A 19,309-nucleotide genomic window follows, 5' to 3' on the forward strand; every position below is an offset into this window, starting at 1 on the left:
CATCGGATTTCAATGGACAACCAATTGCATTGGATTGGTGTGTGTGTCTGCATGTGTGTGTATCTGTGTGTGTGATCATATACAATCTTGAGATTTATTCCATTTCCTTGCAGGCATTTACAGTAAATACAAGAAACACAATAGAATCACTGGAGGATCACGCCCAATAGGACAGGCAATAACCAATGTTCAGAAGACAACAAACTGTGCAAATATGAGACTAGAAAAACATAACATAAATAAGCAATAATATCAAAAAAATCTATCTTGAAGATTTCAATATACTTGAGAGTTAGGCCACATCTGTGGAGAACGTTAACATTTCCGGCCAATGACTTTTCATCAGAATTTGAAAAGCGAAAAAGTGAGAGAAGTGTTTTATATTGCAGACAGGGGTTGGTATGAATCAAAGGGAATGTGTGTAATAGAGTGGAGGCAAAGATTGCCCGGGGGACAGCAAGGAATGTACAGTATTTAGAGGGAATTGGATGAGGACCGTGGAGAGAAAAAATAAACACTGCTGGAGTGTGGGATATAAAACACAGCAGTTGCTGGAATTTGGAAATAAAATAGAATCAACAGATCACAATGTCGTCATCTCTGTGCTGGAGACATTAAATGCTTCAGAATGGGGGAAGCAGAAGGAATGTCAGAAAAGGTATCAGATCCTGATCACAGCTTACTTATAACAGGATTGATCGAAATATTTTATAAGCCTTTAATCAAGATGTCCATTGACAGGACTGAACATACAACAACAACTGGAATGAGGTAATGCCCAAACACATCTTCCGACTGCCCTTACATGACAAACATAACTACGACATTTAAAATATGTGGAAATACTTCTGTTTCTTTTTGCAGCTTGTTCCCATCAGCTAATGGAATAGTATTACAGATGGATCCATTGAGCCTTTCCAAATCTCCATTGCTAATTCTTAGACTCATTTGATAATCAATTATATCGCCGGACAGTAGCACAAAATTCGTGTGGTTGTGCATGCTACTCCATTTCGAAAATCAAGTTCCATTCACTTCACTGCTGGCCGACTCCCCCTGTGCAGAAAAATGTGGCCTCCTTTTGAGCTGATAGATATCCAGTTGTGAGATAGAATAATGCTGGTGATGGAAGCAGGGTGGTGTGGAAAGCAGCTGAGCTCCATCTCCATTATTGTCCTGCCACTCTGTCCAACAATTTACCCCTTCCACAATGAACTGTTGTTACTCTAGTAGTTTTAGACCGAGACTCATTTCCTCTAGTGCTCATCTTGAAATGTGGTGCAATATAAATTACTTTTAAGCAATGCACCGATGGATTTCCTTATCAGTTTTCACCACAGCTTGTTTCACAGCCACATTACATGTACATTTGAGGTGGCACTTTTCATAGATATATATATCAAACAATCAGAGGATCAACAGGAAATAGCAGTACAAATCATTCTATAAAATATATGCTTTCATCTGATGAAAAGCAAAGCTGCCATCTCACCTGTCATGTTACAGTACACGAGAAGGGGCTTCAGTGAACCGCTGCCATCTGGATCAATAGAGAAGAAATCTGACATCTGCCCTCTGTGTCTATAAGCTTCACAAGATTTCTCATACAAGGCTGCAGAGGGAAAAAAACAGATTAATCAAATTATGCCCTGCAACTTAATAAAGAAACAAGGGGAGATAGGTGGGTTGATAAGACGTCTGGGTACCTAAAGCAGCTGCCCTTATGGTTCATTGGGTAAATTACATTGACTTAGATGGAAAGTAACCAGTATTTCAAATTCATGTTCAAGTTTATTGTCATTCAACCGTACACATGTATACCGCCAAATGAAACAATATCCCTCCTGACCAAGTCGCACAACACAGTACATATAACTCACACATTTAACACAAAAAGTAATAATACTACAAATAAATTAACAAATATAAAGGTGCATATACAAGTTACAAGTAAACAGTACAACACTACTGGCACTTTATACATGATGAGACCTGGCTGGTGGCAGGGAGTTCAGCAGTCTTACGGCCCAGGGGAAGAAGATGTTTCCCGTCCTGATGGTTCTTGTCCTAATGCTACGGTACTCCCTGCCTGATAGTAGGGAGTTGAAGGGGGTACAATTCTGAATATTAGTCGATCAGTCAAATAGTTTATATGACAGAACAAATGTGTTCCTGACAGTTGAAAAAGTTTGGGGGAAGTTTTGTAATGGATGTGCAAGATTGTGACGAGTTTAGAAAAGGATATTGTGGAAAGTAAATGCTCAGGGTGTAGGAGATAATATATTGGCATGGGTAGAAGACCGGATGGCTAACAGAAAATAGAGAATAGGCAAAAATGAATCTTTTTTTGATTATGCAAACACGAGGAAATCTGTAGATGCCGGAATTTCAAGCAAACAGCAACTTTTATGTTTCTTTTTTTGATTGGCAGTTTGTAACAAATGCCGTTGGATCTGTGCTGGGGCCTGTATATTTATGGATGTTTTCTAAGTTGCTGAAGTACAGCAATTAGTTTGAAGCTAAGTTTTGAATTTGGTGAAAGGGAACTAAAATGTCATATGTTACCCAGGTGGGCAAAATCCAGCAATTGAAGCATTCTGAAGAGAAAATTGTGAAAATCTCCATACAGAGTCATAGAGGACTAAAGCACAGAACAAGCTCTTTGGTCCACCTAGTAGAAAAAAATTAAAAAGGCATGTTATCTAGTTGATGAATGATACAGAACTCTGCACTGCAGAGGAATGTGGAAGATTCGTAAGGATAAAAATGCAGTATAGCAAGTAATTGAGAATGCTAACACAATGGCAAGACAAATGGAATACAAAAGTAGGGAGCTTATGCTCCATTTATATTGGGTATTGTTGAGATCACATATAGATACTGTGTACTTTTTTCATTTTCTTATTTAAGGAAGGGTGCTAATGCATTGGAAACAGCTCAAAGAAGCTTTGCTGAACTGATCCCTGAGGTTGTCAGGCCTTGTATGGGAAAGTGGAAAGGGTAGGCTTGTTTTTGTGTGAGCTAGAAGAATAACAGAGGAATACACACAAAATGCTGGAGAAAAGAGTAAACAATCGACGTTTTGGGCCAAGATCTTCAGCAGTCTTCCAGTGTGTCGAAGTTTCAGCTAATAATAATAATTTACATTAATGATTACCCTTTAAAATATGAACAAAGTTTCATAGTTCAAATATAATTTAAGAGCTTCAGAAGTACGTGGGAATCTCATTGAAACCTACTGAATACTGAAAAGCTTGGACAGAGTGAATGTGGAGAGGATGTTTCCACTAGCAGAAAAATCTAGTATCCAAAGGCTTTGCCTCAGAATAAAAGGGTATCCCTTTAGAATAGAGATGAGGAGGACTTTCTTCACCCAGAAAGTAATGAATCTGTGGAATTCAATACCACAGTGGCTGTGAAGGCTAAGTTATTAGGTGTATTTAAGTCAGAGATTGATAGATTTTTGATTGGTAAGGAGATTAAGGGTTACTAGGTGGAGACAGGACAAAGGATTGAGAGAAAAAAGTCAGCCATGGTTGAATGGTGGAGCGGACTTGATGGGCGAAATGGCTTAATTTTTATGCTTAGGGTCTTATAATAAATTTAGTGCATCACCTATCACTTGGTGTAACTCTAATAGCAGATTAGTCTCTACCACCCTTCTCTTGAATATTAATCAGACATTATTATTTATTTAATGATAACACTCTTACAAAATTGATGAAAATTGTGGTAAAAATATTCACATTACATGTATTCCCCTCAGTATTTTATATTTTTATATTACTATTTTATACAATAGATAATGAAAAGGAAATTAGAATAATATTTTACATATTAATTTTATATTATATCCCTGATTAATTTATATCAGAAGAATTAACTTAATGAGATTATATTTCAAATGATTTTATACATTGGCACAGATTGTACTATAAATGCCAAAGATTTCATGTAGGGTTGGCAATATTATGTTGAAATTGAAACAGAAGAGACTGTGGAGTCATTGAGTTATACAAGATACAGACCATTCAGTCCACTAAAACCATATTGACTAGTAGGTCCCCATCTTTATTAATCTCATATTTCAGTGCTTCCACCATAGCTTGTCTAGAGTCTTAAATTCTCTCAATAATTTTGCTTCCCACACTCTCTAGGCAGTCTACTTCTAGGTAAAAAAAAGTCCCCTTGAAATCTCTTCTATCTACTCCACATCAATCTCCTCCAGACTGATATGGGAAAACATTTCCCACAACCTACCTTATCTGGCGGTGGTGGCGGTTGGCATCCATCTGTCTCAAAGGACAATGGACGATGATGATAATCATCACAAGTCTGCGCAAAAGGTATGAAGATCCTGAGATGTCCGGTCATCAAGATCCCCCTCTCAGCCTCACCAGTGTAGTCCAAAAAAATCTTATGAAGTAATACATTTGGCACCAGCTTAGCTGTAGGAGCTGTTGGAAGGATGTTCATATCTCCCACGACTGCCCACAGGGCAGTGGGGCTATTTACCCATAGCTGGGGATCTGATTCACAAGAACCAGGGCATATCCACACATCAGAGGGCCTGTGTGCCACGTGTGCAGGGGCCAGACCTCTCCCCGTCCTCTGTAGATCACCTGAGTCTGAAAGGAGTTCAGTTTCCATGTGTTACCAGTGAGGAAGTACTACATGAGGCTTGCAGTTGGAGAGGCTATGTACTGGCAGGGAGGGAGTTACACATTCTGCTCTCCTTTTCACAAGACTGCTATCCAGCAATGGAAGCTGGAAGTGAGAGCGACAAGCACTACCCACTACACTACCACACTAGATACATCACAAAAACTACCCTATCTATATCCCTTATAAAGTTATATATCTCAATTCCGTCTCCTCTTAACCTCCTTTGTTCAAAAGAAAGCAAACCTAGCCTCTCCACGCTCTCCCTGTAACTGAAATGCACCATTCCAGGTCAATTCAAGGTAAATCTCCTTGGCATCCTCTCCAGTGTTATCACATCTTTCCTATAGATTGATGAGCACAACTACACACTGCCTCCAGTTGAGGCCTGATCAATATTTTATCAAGAAGGAGCATAACTTCCCTACTCTTGAATTCATTGCCTCAACTAATAATGGCCAGTATCTCATATATATTCTTAAGCACCTTGCCTACTTGTGCTGCCATCTTCAAGGATCTTCAGATTTGCATGCCAAAACACCTCTGTTCTTCAATACCCGCAAGGGTCCTACCATTCATGGTGTATGTCCTAGTCTCATTGGCACACCTAAACTATATCACCTCAATTCTATTAGTTTTTAACTTCATACGCCATGTTTCCATCCATTTCATCAACGCATTGATATCACTCTCGAGTCTAAGACTTTCCTGCACATCATTAACATCAACAATAATACTTCTGATATCAACATGAAAATATTTTCCGTATAATATAAACTGCAGGTCCCCAGCACCAATTTTTCTTGATCATCATTAATCAAGCTATCCCAGCATAGAAACAAAACGCTCTACCTTCTGTCTCCCCGACAATTTTCAACCCATTTTCTAACTTCCTCTGGATTCCCCGGGCCATTATCTTTTTGGATCAATATACCACTCTGGGACCATCTCAAAGGTATAACACATTGACGGCAACTGCCTCATCAGTGTACTTTGCTACTTCTACAAAAGGTTTAGTTAGATTGGTCAGATATAATCTGACCTCAACTAAGGTATGCTAGCCATCTCTGATTGCCCCCTGCTTTTCCATGTAATTTATGTTCTGTATGCTGACTGTATCTATGTGCCTTTGATTGTGCTGCAAGCTGTTTTTTTCCACTGTACCTGTACCTCACTGTAGAATACAAAGGAGTACAGCACAAGAACAGGCGCGATGGCCCACAATGCTGTGTCAAAACAAATAAATTAATAACCAAATGGCCAACTAAATGCTTCATGCTTACATAATGTCCATATCCTTCCATTGCCCTCACATTCATGTGTCTATCTAAACGTCTTTTAAAAGTTCCCAATGTACCTTCCTCTACCGGCAACCCAGGCCGCAATTTCCAAGCACTCCCCACTGTCTGTGTAAAAAAATTGCTCCTCGTATCTCCTTTGAAATTTCTCCTTCTCACCCTAAATGCCTGCCCTCTGGTGTCAGGCATTTCAACCCTGGGAAAAAGATACTCTCCGTCTACCCTGTCTCCACCTCTCAAAATCTTATGAACCTTTATCAGATCTCCCCTCAGCCTCCACCATTCCAGAGAAAGCAACCCAGGTTTGCCCAACCTCTCATTTTAGCACATGCCTTCTAATCCAGGCAGCATCCTGATAAACATTCTTATGGCGAGAAGGCAGGTGTATGTGTTTGAGTGGGATCTGGAATAAGCCATGATGGAATGGAGGAGCAGGCCAGATGGGCTGAATGGCCTAATTCTGCTCCTATGTCTCATGGTCCAATGGTCTAAGCCTCTTTTGCACCCTCTCCAATACCTTGATATCTGACCTACAATGGGATGACAAGAATGCAATGCTCTAGATGTGGCCTAACTAGAATTTTATAAAGCTGCAACGTAACTTCCTGAATTTTTAACTCTATATCAACGGATTCACTTTCAAGGACTCTTCATCTAACATTCTGGATATTTATTGCTTATTTATTTATTAATATTATTTCATCTTTTTGTACTTGCAGTTCATTGTCTTCTGCACTCTGTTTGAACACCCTAGTTGGGTGATCATTCATTGATTCTGTTATCAATATTATTCTATAGATTTATTGAGTATGCCCACAATAAAATGAATTTCAGGGTTGTATATGGTGGTATATATGTACTTTGATAATAAAATTTACTTTGAACTTTGAAATCAATTATACTATATAAATGCCCCCATTATCTCAAGCATTTGTACAGGAGCTCCTCAGTACAGCATTCCTAGATAAACAACTTCAACCATTACATATTTAAAATTAATTGCCTACATTATTTTATATTGTTTTTATTGTTAAACATTACACTCAGTGGCCACTTTATTAGGTACAGGAGTGGAACCTGCTGCTGCTGTAGCCTGGTCACTTCAAGGTTCAACATGTTGTGTATTCAGAGATGCTCTTCTCCACACAACTCTTGTAACACAAGTTTGTTTGAGTTACTGTTGCCTTCCTGTCATCATGAATTAGGCTGGCCATTCTCCTCTGACCTCCTCATTAACAAGGCATTTTAGAACTGCTGCTCACTGCATAGCTGGATGAATCCATAGTTGGATGCATCAGCAAGGGAGCCGAGGCTGAGTACAGGGCTACGCTAGAAACTTTGTCACATGGTGTGAGCAAAATTATCTGCAGCTTAATGTGAAAAAGAATAAGGAGCTGATGGTAGACCTGAGGAGAGCTAAGGTACTGGTGACCCCTGTTTCCATTCAGGGGGTCAGTGTGGACATGGTGGAGGATTACAAATACCTGGGGATACGAATTGACAATAAACTGGACTGGTCAAAGAACACTGAGGCTGTCTACAAGAAGGGTCAGAGCCGTCTCTATTTCCTGAGGAGACTAAGGTCTTTTAACATCTGTCCAACGATGCTGAGGATGTTCTTTGGGTCTGTGGTGGCCAGTGCTATCATGTTTGCTGTTGTGTGCTGGGGCAGCAGGCTGAGGGTAGTAGACACCAACAGAATCAACAAACTCATTCGTAAGGCCAGTGATGTTGTGGGGATGGAACTGGACTCTCTGACGGTGGTGTCCAAAAAGAGGATGCTGTCCAAGTTGCATGCCATATTGGACAATGTCTCCCATCCACTACATAATGTACTGGTTGGGCACAGGAGTACATACAGCCAGAGACTCATTCCACCGAGTTGTAACACTGAGCGTCATAGGAAGTCATTCCTGCCTGTGGCCGTCAAACTTTACAAATCCTTCCTTGGAGGGTCAGACACCCTGAGCCAATAGGCTGGTCCTGGACTTATTTCCTGGCATAATTTACATATTACTATTTAATTATTTATGGTTTTATTGCTATATTTATACTCTATTCTTGGTTGGTGCAACTGTAACGAAAACCAGTTTCCCTTGGGATCAATAAAGTATGACTATGACTATGACTATGTGTTTTGTTGTTTTTCACATCATTCTTTGTAAACTCTTGAGACCGTGATGTATGAAAATCCCAAGGAATGAGCAGTTTCTGAGATACTGAAACCACCATGTCTAGCACCAACAATCATTCCACGGTCAAAGTCACTTGACTCACCTTCACTCCCCATTCTGATGTCTGCTCTGAACAACAACTGAAACTTTTGACCTTTCAGCACAACGTAAGACATAAGAGCAGAAATAGGCTATTCGACCCATTGATATTGTCAGCCAAAAGACTGTGCTGTACTGTTCTATGTTCTACGTTTGCATGCTTTTATGCATGGAGCTGTTGATTAGATATTTGCATTAGCAAGTTGCTGTACAGGTGTTCCTAATAAAGTGGCCACAGAGTGTATAATTAGCTTTGACGCCATTCTGCTAAAGCTACTAATGTTCCTACCACAATTCACTATAGTAGAAATGTACGATTCAAAGAATTCAAGATGTAGAGTCAAGCATTGTGACCACCATTGTTACTACCCATCAATCAACACAAACAGTAGCCAAGACAAAGTCTAATGATGGTTTCACTAGAGAAAGGATAAAACAAGACCAAGAAGGTCTGCATCATAACTCTCAGAACAAGGCTGATAAGTGCCCTGAGACAAAATGAAATAACCATTGGCCAAACTTATTGCTTACTCTGAATAAATGGAAGGGCTTGTTTGAATGTTTTTTTAGAAGGACATTGTACATTTTTGTTAAGATTGCAATTTCTCAGAATTGATTCCATTGTAAATCCAACAAGTAGAAAGCAAATCTGTGTTCAGGTGCAGATTTACACTTTGAGTTCAATACACTGTGGAGGACCCATGATCAATATCCGTGAAGGACAAAGCTCTTTTCAGCGGATATGGGCTGTGGTAGGCAGTTAAAGGGAATGTACAATTCAGATAACCCACTTTTTACAGTGTTGCAGGCAATCAAACATATATTATTCATCCCTAGTTGCTCTTTAGAAGGCATTGCAGTCTTCAAGAAAAACTGCAAACTATCCAGTGATAGCAAACCACAGCGATGTTTGGTTAAGAGTTTCAAGACTTGGATCATGATAAAGTAGAGGCATTGCAAGAACTGGCTGTATGTTTGACTTGAAGAGAAAGCTGCAAGAATTGATATGGGAATGACTCAGTTCTCCTTTTCCCTTCTAGGTAGTTGAAGTTTGGGAGGTTTAACAGAGATGCTTGGAGAGTTCCTGCAGCATAATGTGAGATGTTTAATCCTCAGAACACCAACAGTGGAGCAATTTTGGGCCCTTATCTATGCAAGGACGTAGTGGTGTTGGAGAGGGTCCAGAAGAGATTCATAAAAATAATCCTGGGAATGAAAGAGTTAGCATGAGGAGTATTTGGTGGCTCTGAGCCTGTGCTCTTCTAAATGAGGGGGGAATCTATTGAAACTTAACAAATACTTAAAGGCCCAGATGGACTGAATATGGAGAGGATGTTTACTACAGTGGACATGGAGAGGATGTTTCCAATACAGCCTCAGAATAGAAGGACTTCACTTTAGAACAGCTATGAGGAGGAATTTCATTTACCAGAAAGTGCTGTATCTGTGGAATTCAGTGCCACAGATGGCTGTGGAGACCAAGTCATTGGGTATATTTAAAGTGGAGGTCGACAGGTTCTTGATTAGAAAGGGAATCAAAGGTTATGGGAAAAAGGCAAGAGAATTGTGTTGAGAGGGATAATAAATCAGCCATGATGGAATGGCAGAGCATATTCAATGGGCTAAGTGACCTAATTCCTGTCTTATAGTGAAGGAGGTGGATATTCAGACTTGGGCGATATACCAATCAAACATTGTCCTAAACAGTAATCAAAAAGTTTTACCATGGACACTGGAGAGTAATCCGGTGTACAGGTATTCCCTGAGTTACTTACGTCTGACTTATGGATTCTCATAGATATTAACAAGTGCCTAAACTATTAATAAATTGTCATCTCTGATGTATGTACAGAATGTACATATGCTTATTCCTAAGACTGACCAAACTGGTTTCCTTTCTCTCTCTCTCTCACCTGAATTAATAAATGTTCTGTCTTATCAGTCACATGTGGTTTTGATGCCATTCATTACATGGAGTATTGTGAACAGTTTGCGGTCCCTTATCTAAGAAGAGGTGAGCTGGCATTGGAGAGGGTCCAGAGGAGGTTCACAAGAATTAATCCAGGAATAAAAAGGTTAATGTACGAGCAGTGTTAATGACTCTGGGCCTGTACTCACTTGACTTTAGAAGTATGAAGGGGTTCTCACTGAAACCTATCAAATATTAAAAGGTCTATCAAACTATTAAAAGTGGATGTGGAGAGAATGCTTCCTATAGTGGGAGAGTCTAGGACGATAGGACACAGCCTCATAATAGAGTGGTGTCTATTTAAACAGAGACGAGCAGGAATTTCTTTAGCCAGAAGGATAGTGAATCTGTGGAATTCACTGCCACAAAGGACTGTGGAGGTCAAGACCTTGAGTATCCTTAAAGCAGATGTTGATAGATTCTTGATTTGTCAGGACATAAAAGGAGGCAGAAGAATGGGGTTGAGAAGGATAATAAATCAGCCTGATGGAATGGTGGAGCAGACTTGATGGGCTGAATGGCCCAATTCTGCTCCTATAAGAATAGTTTTATTACAACACTATGGAGATATAGTAACCATATCAAGTGGTTTTTTTTGTGCATTTTCTGACACAGACAAAATTGATTTCAGGTTATCTGTAAAAACAGAATTTACTCAGTACCTGGAGATTGCTTGCATTATAAAGAAAAGTTTTAATGTTTCAGTAGAAAAAGTACTTGCCAGAAACAAACTAGATGGGCCAAAGGGCCTGTTTCTCTACTATATTGCTCTATGACAAATTGATTTAATTGGATACCTGGTTCATTGTGAGATGCAAAATGTTAATGATGCAGCTTTTGACAATATAGTAACAGCAAATATTTCTTTGTTTAGCATTTCAGGAAATTGTGTTACCACCTATTCATCTACAACGCTTTTGGCATTTGACTGTGGACTGTTTCATTATGTAAGTAAACATGAACGGAACTGAATTTTGTACAGTCATTAATGAATAGTGGACAATAAGTCACCGAAGTAGTTGTTGAAAATAAACACAAAATATTCTGCAGATGCTGGGGTCAAAGCAACACTCACAACACGCTGGAGGAACTCAGCAGGTCGGGCAGCATTTGTGGAAACTATCAGTCAACATTTCGGGTTGGACCTTTGTCAGGACTGAAGAGGGAAGGGGCAGAGGCCCTATAAAGAAGGTGGGGGGAGGGTGGGAAGGAGAAGGCTGGTAGGTTCCAGGTGAAAAACCAGTAAGGGGAAAGATAAAGGGGTGGGGGAGGGGAAGCAGGGAGGAAATAGGCAGGAAAGGTGAAGAAGGAATAGGGGAAAACACAATGGGTAGTAGAAGGAGGTGTAACCATGAGGGAGGTAGTAGGCAGCTGGGGGAGGGGGCAAAGTGAAACTGGGATAGGGGAAGGGAGGGGGAGGGAATTACTGGAAGCTGGAGAATTCAATGTTCATACCAAGAGGCTGGAGACTACCTAGATGGTATATGAGGTGTATCTTAAGTTTAGCCTCATCATGGCAGTAGAGGAGGCCATGTATGGACATATCCGAATAGGAATGTGAAGCAGAGTTTGGAACCGGCGCAGATTGGGGGACCGCTTCATTGAGCACCTCCGCTCCGTCCACCACAACAAACAGGATCTCCTGGTTGCCACCCACTTCAACTCTGCTATGATCGTCACCATATCATCATGTTTTTTGTTTATCATGAAATAATTATGGACCTCGATAGTAAGGATAACTCAAACACGAGGAAATTTGCAGATGCTGGAATTTCAAGCAACACACATAAAAATTGCTGGTGAATGCAGCAGGCTAGGCAGCATCTATAGGAAGAGGTACAGTCGATGTTTCAGGCTGAGACCCTTCATCAGGACTAACTGAAAGAAGAAATAGTAAGAGATTTGAAAGTGGGAGGGGGAGGGGGAGATCGAAATGACTCCTTGTTTTCTTTTAAACAGTGATAAGGGATCTTTTAGGCAGACCAGAAGAAACACCTCTATTTAATGCCTCATCCAAATGAAGGCATTTCTGACAGATACATTCTCCTTCAATATTGGATTGGTGATGTAGCTTTGAATTCCTGGGTATTCACACATCCAATATCCAGCATATAAATGCAATTGCCAGAAAGGTCCACCAGCGTCTCTACTTTCTTAGAAGGTTAAGGTGCCACTCGATACTTATACTTTATACCTTATTGTCGCCAAACAATTGACACAAGAACGTATAATCATCACAGCGATATTTGATTCTGTGCATCCTGCTCCCTGGATTACAAATTGATAATAAATATTAACAATTTAAATTATGAATCATAAATAGAAAATAGAAAAATGGAAAGTAAGGTAGTGCAAAAAAAACCAAGAGGCAGGTCCGGATATTTGGAGGGCATGGCCCAGATCCAGGTCCGGATCTGTTCTGCAGTCTTATCACAGTTGGAAAGAAGCTGTTCCCAAATCTGGCCATACGAGTCTTCAAGCTCCTAAGCCTTCTCCCGGAAGGAAGAGGGACAAAAAGTGTGTTGGTTGGGTGGGTTGTGTCCTTGATTATCCTGGCAGCACTGCTCCGACAGCGTGCGGTGTAAAATGAGTCCAAGGACGGAAGATTGGTTTGTGTGATGTGCTGCACCGTGTTCACGATCTTCTGCAGCTTCTTCCGGTCTTGGACAGGACAACTTCCATACCAGGTTGTGATGCACCCTAGAAGAATGCTTTCCACAGTGCATCTATAAAAATTAGTGAGGGTTTTAGGGGACAGGCCAAATTTCTTTAGTTTTCTCAGGAAGTAAAGGCGCTGGTGGGCCTTCTTGGCAGTGGACTCTGCTTGGTTGGACCAAGTCAGGCCATTTGTGATATTGACCCCGAGGAACTTAAAGCGTTTGACCTGTTCCACTTGCGCACCACCGATGTAAATTGGATCGTGCGGTCCGCTACTCCTTCTGAAGTCAACAACCAATTCCTTTGTCTTGCTGACGTTGAGGGATAGGTTATATTCTCACAAACTTCTACAGCTGTACTGTTCAAAGTATCCTGACTAGTTGCATTATGGTGTGATACAGCAATTCCAATATACAGGAACTGCAAAAGCTGCAGAGAGTTGTAGACTCATTCCAATAGACCATGGGCACATCTCACCCCACTATCTCAAGTATCGACAGAAGGAATTACCTCGAGAAGGCAAGCTCTATCATCGAAGATTCCCACCATCTGGGCCACGGTAACTTCTTACAGTTGCATTCAGGCAGGAAACAGAGAATCTTGAAGTCAATCATCAACACGTTCAAGAACAGCCACTTCCCTTCAGCTATCCTTTTTTTGAACCAACTTGCATAACCACAGTCACTATAGCAACAATATAATGAGTTTGACTTCTTTGCACAGCAATATTTTTGTTCCAATTGTGTTCTCTTACAAAAGTTGAGTGAATTTATGTTTTTCTTAAGGACTTTGTGTTTTAGTTCTATATGTATGTGATGCAGCTGCAAGTAATGTCTTTTTGCGCTATGCATACATGCACTTGTGCATATCAACGTAAAATTAATTTGGCTCAATTGATACCATGGACTTTCATACTGAAAGCTTCAGATAAGAATGCTAACAGTGAGTCTCAGCTAACAGGGCTTAGTTTCCCTGTAATTTGGATCTATCGAGGATCATTCGTACCAAACCATACCAGTTGTTACAAATAATATATAGTCTCTAAGTCCATCTGACAAAAGGTCTACTATGATCTGATAATGACCATGATCATTCCACGGATGCTGCCTGACCTGCTAAGTGTTTCCAACAATTTCTGTTTATTTCAGACATCCAGCATCTGCAGGATTTTGTATAGATTTTCATCTTGCCAATCCAGCCGAATTCTGCTTCTACATTTTATGGTCTTATGATCTAAATCTTGAAAAACACACAGAATGCAGGAGGAGTTCAGAAGGTCATGCACCATCTATGGAGGGCATGACCTTCTGGTAGAGTATAACCCAGGATAATTAAATTAAAAGATGCAATGTTAGAAAACGCCACCTGTGGAGGGATGAAAGGCATGGCTGACGCAGCGCGGAAAAGTGTGAGGAATGCAGCAAACTATTAGAAACTAAAAATATAAAATGTTAAAAGTGGAATTAGTAGTGAGTATCTCTACTCACTTGAAAACCTCAAGGTGAAACCCCTGGAGGAGAGGCAATAGCAATAAAAGATCTATTGAAGCTACAGCTACAACAAGACAATATTGGCAGAAACGATTGTCTAAGATCCCTACCATGTAACCGGGAATTAGTTCTGTTAAATCACTCCAAGGGATTTGGTCATTTTTTTTGTGTGTGTGTAAGTGTTGTGAATCGACTTTCTGTGGATAGACAACTATTTCACCCAAGAAACAAAATGGCAAGCCACCCAAGATGAAGAACCAGCACGGGAACAAAATGTTTCATGATGTAGAGGATTTAATATGGTTGGATGTATAAGAACTGATTATTTTTGCAAATACTTTGATAAATTACTGAACGAGATTTATTTTGTTTAAAGTTGTAATTTTGGAGAATTGCTGTGAAAAGAGTTAGCTGTATAGATATATAATTTTAGAATTTGTATTGTAGACGTACTGACTTGAACTGAAACTGAAGTTAACTATAATACTTAAAAATAGGAATTCAATTAGTTTTCTAACTTTTTAAAAAAGGAAAAGTTTGTAAACTTTTAAATAGGGAACAACACGATCTAATTAGTTAGAGAAATTCAAGTAACAAGGGTTATTCTAAAGAATCTCACTGATTCAAACTAAACAGGAATTTGTTTTTGTTGATATCTGAGATCTGGAACCTAAACAAAATGTTGGTATTTTGAATTGTTCTTACTCATGTAAATATTTTGTATGTCTTGTTTTGTATAAACAAAACTTACCTCCAGAAGTGTGCGTTTTCTATTCACTGCCTCCTTCTGATGCCTAGAGCTTCTGATGGCCTACTAGCACCTAGTGTAGTACTATGTAATTTGATTTTTCTCATAAAGAGTGCAGCGACCAGTCATATGAGATAAGACAAGCATAAAACAGGTGTTTCAATCAAAATTACAAAAATTGCAAATCCCTCCAAAGGACTGTGAGGATTACTGAGAGGATCATCAAGGTCTCTCTTTCACCCATTAGAGATATTTATCAGGAGCGTTGCGTATACAGATCCCTTAGCATTATCAATGATCCCTCCCATCCAACAATGACTTTGACTCCCTACCTTCATGCAGGTGTTACCGTGTCATTTGGACAAGAAATGTTAGGATGGGAAACAGCTTTAACACCAAAGGATTTTATCTTGTTAAGCAGCCTCATGTGCGGCACCTTATCAAATGCCTTTTAAAATCCAAATAAATGACATCCACTGCCTCTTCTTTGTCCACCCTGCTTGTTACTTCCTCAAAGAACTCTTAACAGATTTGTCAGGCAAGATTTCCCTTGACAGAAACCATGTTGACTTTGACTTATTTTACCATTAGTCTCCAAGTACCCCGAGACCTCATTTTTAATAATAGACTCCAACACTTTCCCAACCACTGAGTTTAGACTTACTGGTCTATAATTTCCCTTCTTTTGGCTTCCCCCCTTCTTAAGTGACATTTGTAATCTTTCAGTATTTGAGAACCATGCCAGAATCAAGTGATTCTTGAAAGTTCATGACAATGAACTCTTCATTATCTCTCTAATTATCCATTATCTCTTCAGAAACCTCTCTCAGGAATCTGGGATATAGTCCATCTGGTTCAGGTGACTTGTTCACCTTTGAGTTTGACTGGCACTTTTTCCTTTGTAAGAGCAATGGCACTCACTCCTGCTCCCTGACACTCATAGACCTCTGGCACACTGCTAGTGTCTTCCACAGTGAACACAGATGCAAAGTATCCTTCTGCTCTTTCTTTATCCCCCATTACAACCTCACCATCATCTTTTTCCAGTGGTCCAATATCAACCCTCAGCTCTCTTACACTCTTTATAAAATTGAACAAAACTTCCGGTACCCTGCTTTACATTATTGGCTAGTGTGGCCTCATATTTCATCTTTTTCCTTCTTATGCCTTTTTTAGTTGTCTTTGGTTGGATTTTAGAAGCTTCTCAATCATCCAACTCCCCACTCACTTTAGCTACCTTATATATCCTTTCCTTGGCTTTTATACAGTCTTTAACTTCCCTTGTCAGCCACAGTTGCCTACCCTGGCTATTCAAGAACAACTTCTTCTATTGGACATATCTATCCTGCACCTTGTCAACTATTACCAGAAATTTCAGCCACTTCTGCGCTGTCATCATCTCTGCCAGTACTCTATCCTCCAGTCCACCTGGGCAAGCACCTCTCTCATGCCTCTGTAATTATCTTTATTCAATTTTAATACTGATACATGTGACTTATGCTTCTCCCTCTCTGAATGTGGTATGAATTCAATCATATTATGATCACTGCTTCCTAAGGGTTCCTTTACATTAAGCTCTCCAATAAGATCTGGGTTATCTAAGGGTCCAGAGACGCGGATGGTAGTTTGCCTCCCTGGTGCAATCTCGGGATTACTGCCTGTGCCACGCGACAGTGAGAGTAGGAATGCGATGAGGTGGAGGATAAATGCGTGGCTGAGGGATTGGAGCAGCAGGCAGGGATTCAAGTTTTTGGATCATTGGGACCTCTTTTGGCGCAGGCGTGACCTGTACAAAAAGGACGGGTTACACTTGAATCCTAGGGGGACCAATATCCTGGCAGAGAGATTAGCAAGGGCTACTGAGGTGACTTTAAACTAGAATGGTTGGGGGGTGGGAATCAAATTAAAGAGGCTAGGCGAGAGGAGGTTAGTTCACAGCAGGGGGGTGGGAACCAGTGCAGAGAGACAGAGGGGTGTAAAGTGAGGGTAGAAGCAAAAAGTAGTAAGGAGAAAAGTAAAAGTGGCAGGCAGACAAATCCAGGGCAAGCATCAAAAAGGGCCACTTTTCAACATAATTGTATAAGGGCTAAGAGAGTTGTAAAAGAGCGCCTGAAGGCTTTGTGTGTCAATGCAAGGAGCATTCATAACAAGGTGGATAAATTGAAAGTGCAGATTGTTATTAATGATTATGATATAGTTGGGATCACAGAGACATGGCTCCAGGGTGACCAAGGATGGGAGATCAACGTTCAGGGATATTCAATATTCAGGAGGGATAGACATGAAAGAAAAGGAGGTGGGGTGGCGTTGCTGGTTAAAGATGAGATTAACGCAATAGAAAGGAAGGATATAAGCTGGGAAGATGTGGAATCGATATGGGTAGAGCTGCATAACACTAAGGGGCAGAAAACGCTGGTGGGAGTTGTGTACAGGCAACCTAACAGTAGTAGTGAGGTCGGAGATGGTATTAAACAGGAAATTAGAAATGTGTGCAATAAAGGAACAGCAGTTATAATGGGTGACTTCAATCTACATGTAGATTGGGTGAACCAAATTGGTAAAGGTGCTGAGGAAGAGGATTTCTTGGAATGTATGCGGGATGGTTTTCTGAACCAACATGTCGAGGAACCAACTAGAGAGCAGGCTATTCTAGACTGGGTTTTGAGCAATGAGGAAGGGTTAATTAGCAATCTTGTCGTGAGAGGCCCCTTGGGTAAGAGTGACCATAATATGGTGGAATTCTTCATTAAGATGGAGAGTGACATAGTTAATTCAGAAACAAAGGTTCTGAACTTAAAGAGGGGTAACTTTGAAGGTATGAGACGTGAATTAGCTAAGATAGACTGGCAAATGACACTTAAAGGATTGACAGTGGATATGCAATGGCAAGTATTTAAAGATTGCATGGATGAACTACAACAATTGTTCATCCCAGTTTGGCAAAAGAATAAATCAAGGAAGGTAGTGCACCCGTGGCTGACAAGAGAAATTAGGGATAGTATCAATTCCAAAGAAGAAGCATACAAATTAACCAGAAAAAGTGGCTCACCTAAGGACTGGGAGAAATTCAGAGTTCAGCAGAGGAGGACAAAGGGCTTAATTAGGAAGGGGGAGAAAGATTATGAGAGAAAACTGGCAGGGAACATAAAAACTGACTGTAAAAGCTTTTATAGATATGTAAAAAGGAAAAGACTGGTAAAGACAAATGTAGGTCCCCTACAGACAGAAACAGGTGAATTGATTATGGGGAGCAAGGACATGGCAGACAAATTGAATAATTACTTTAGTTCTGTCTTCACTAAGGAGGACATAAATAATCTTCCAGAAATAGTAGGGGACAGAGGGTCCAGTGAGATGGAGGAACTGAGCGAAATACATGTTAGTAGGGAAGTGGTGTTAGGTAAATTGAAGGGATTAAAGGCAGATAAATCCCCAGGGCCAGATGGTCTGCATCCTAGAGTGCTTAAGGAAGTAGCCCAAGAAATAGTGGATGCATTAGTGATAATTTTTCAAAACTCGTTAGATTCTGGACTAGTACCTGAGGATTGGAGGGTGGCTAATGTAACCCCACTTTTTAAAAAAGGAGGGAGAGAGAAACCGGGGAATTACAGATCGGTTAGCCTAACGTTGGTGGTGGGGAAACTGCTGGAGTCAGTTATCAAATATGTGATAACAGCACATTTGGAAAGCGGTGAAATCATCCGACAAAGTCAGCATGGATTTGTGAAAGGAAAATCATGTCTGACGAAGCTCATAGAATTTTTTGAGGATGTAACAAGTAGAGTGGATAGGGGAGAACCAGTGGATGTGGTATATTTGGATTTTCAAAAGGCTTTTTGACAAGGTCCCACACAGATTAGTGTGCAAACTTAAAGCACACGGTATTGGGGGTAAGGTTTTGATGTGGATAGAGAATTGGTTAGCAGACAGGAAGCAAAGAGTGGGAATAAACGGGACCTTTTCAGAATGGCAGGCAGTGACTAGTGGGGTACCGCAAGGCTCAGTGCTGGGACCCCAGTTGTTTACAATATATATTAATGACTTGGATGAGGGAATTAAATGCAGCATCTCCAAGTTTGCGGATGACACGAAGCTGGGTGGCAGTGTTAGCTGTGAGGAGGATGCTAAGAGGATGCAGGGTGACTTGGATAGGTTGGGTGAGTGGGCAAATTCATGGCAGATGCAATTTAATGTGGATAAATGTGAAGTTA

General features: G+C 40.4%; 1 protein-coding gene across 3 annotated transcripts in view; it reads right to left on the bottom strand.

Annotated features, from left to right (window-relative positions):
* LOC134346869 (contactin-associated protein-like 5) overlaps window positions 1–19,309 on the bottom strand; it is a 1,934,616-nt gene that overhangs the window by 865,037 nt on the left and 1,050,270 nt on the right. For all 3 annotated transcript variants that reach the window (XM_063048675.1, XM_063048674.1, XM_063048673.1), the window contains exon 12: window positions 1,493–1,612. In XM_063048675.1, coding sequence (XP_062904745.1) covers window positions 1,493–1,612 — 120 coding nt within the window. The remainder of the gene's footprint in view (window positions 1–1,492; window positions 1,613–19,309) is intronic.

This window comes from Mobula hypostoma, chromosome 5 (assembly GCF_963921235.1).
Source record: "Mobula hypostoma chromosome 5, sMobHyp1.1, whole genome shotgun sequence".
Taxonomy (NCBI): domain Eukaryota; kingdom Metazoa; phylum Chordata; class Chondrichthyes; order Myliobatiformes; family Myliobatidae; genus Mobula; species Mobula hypostoma.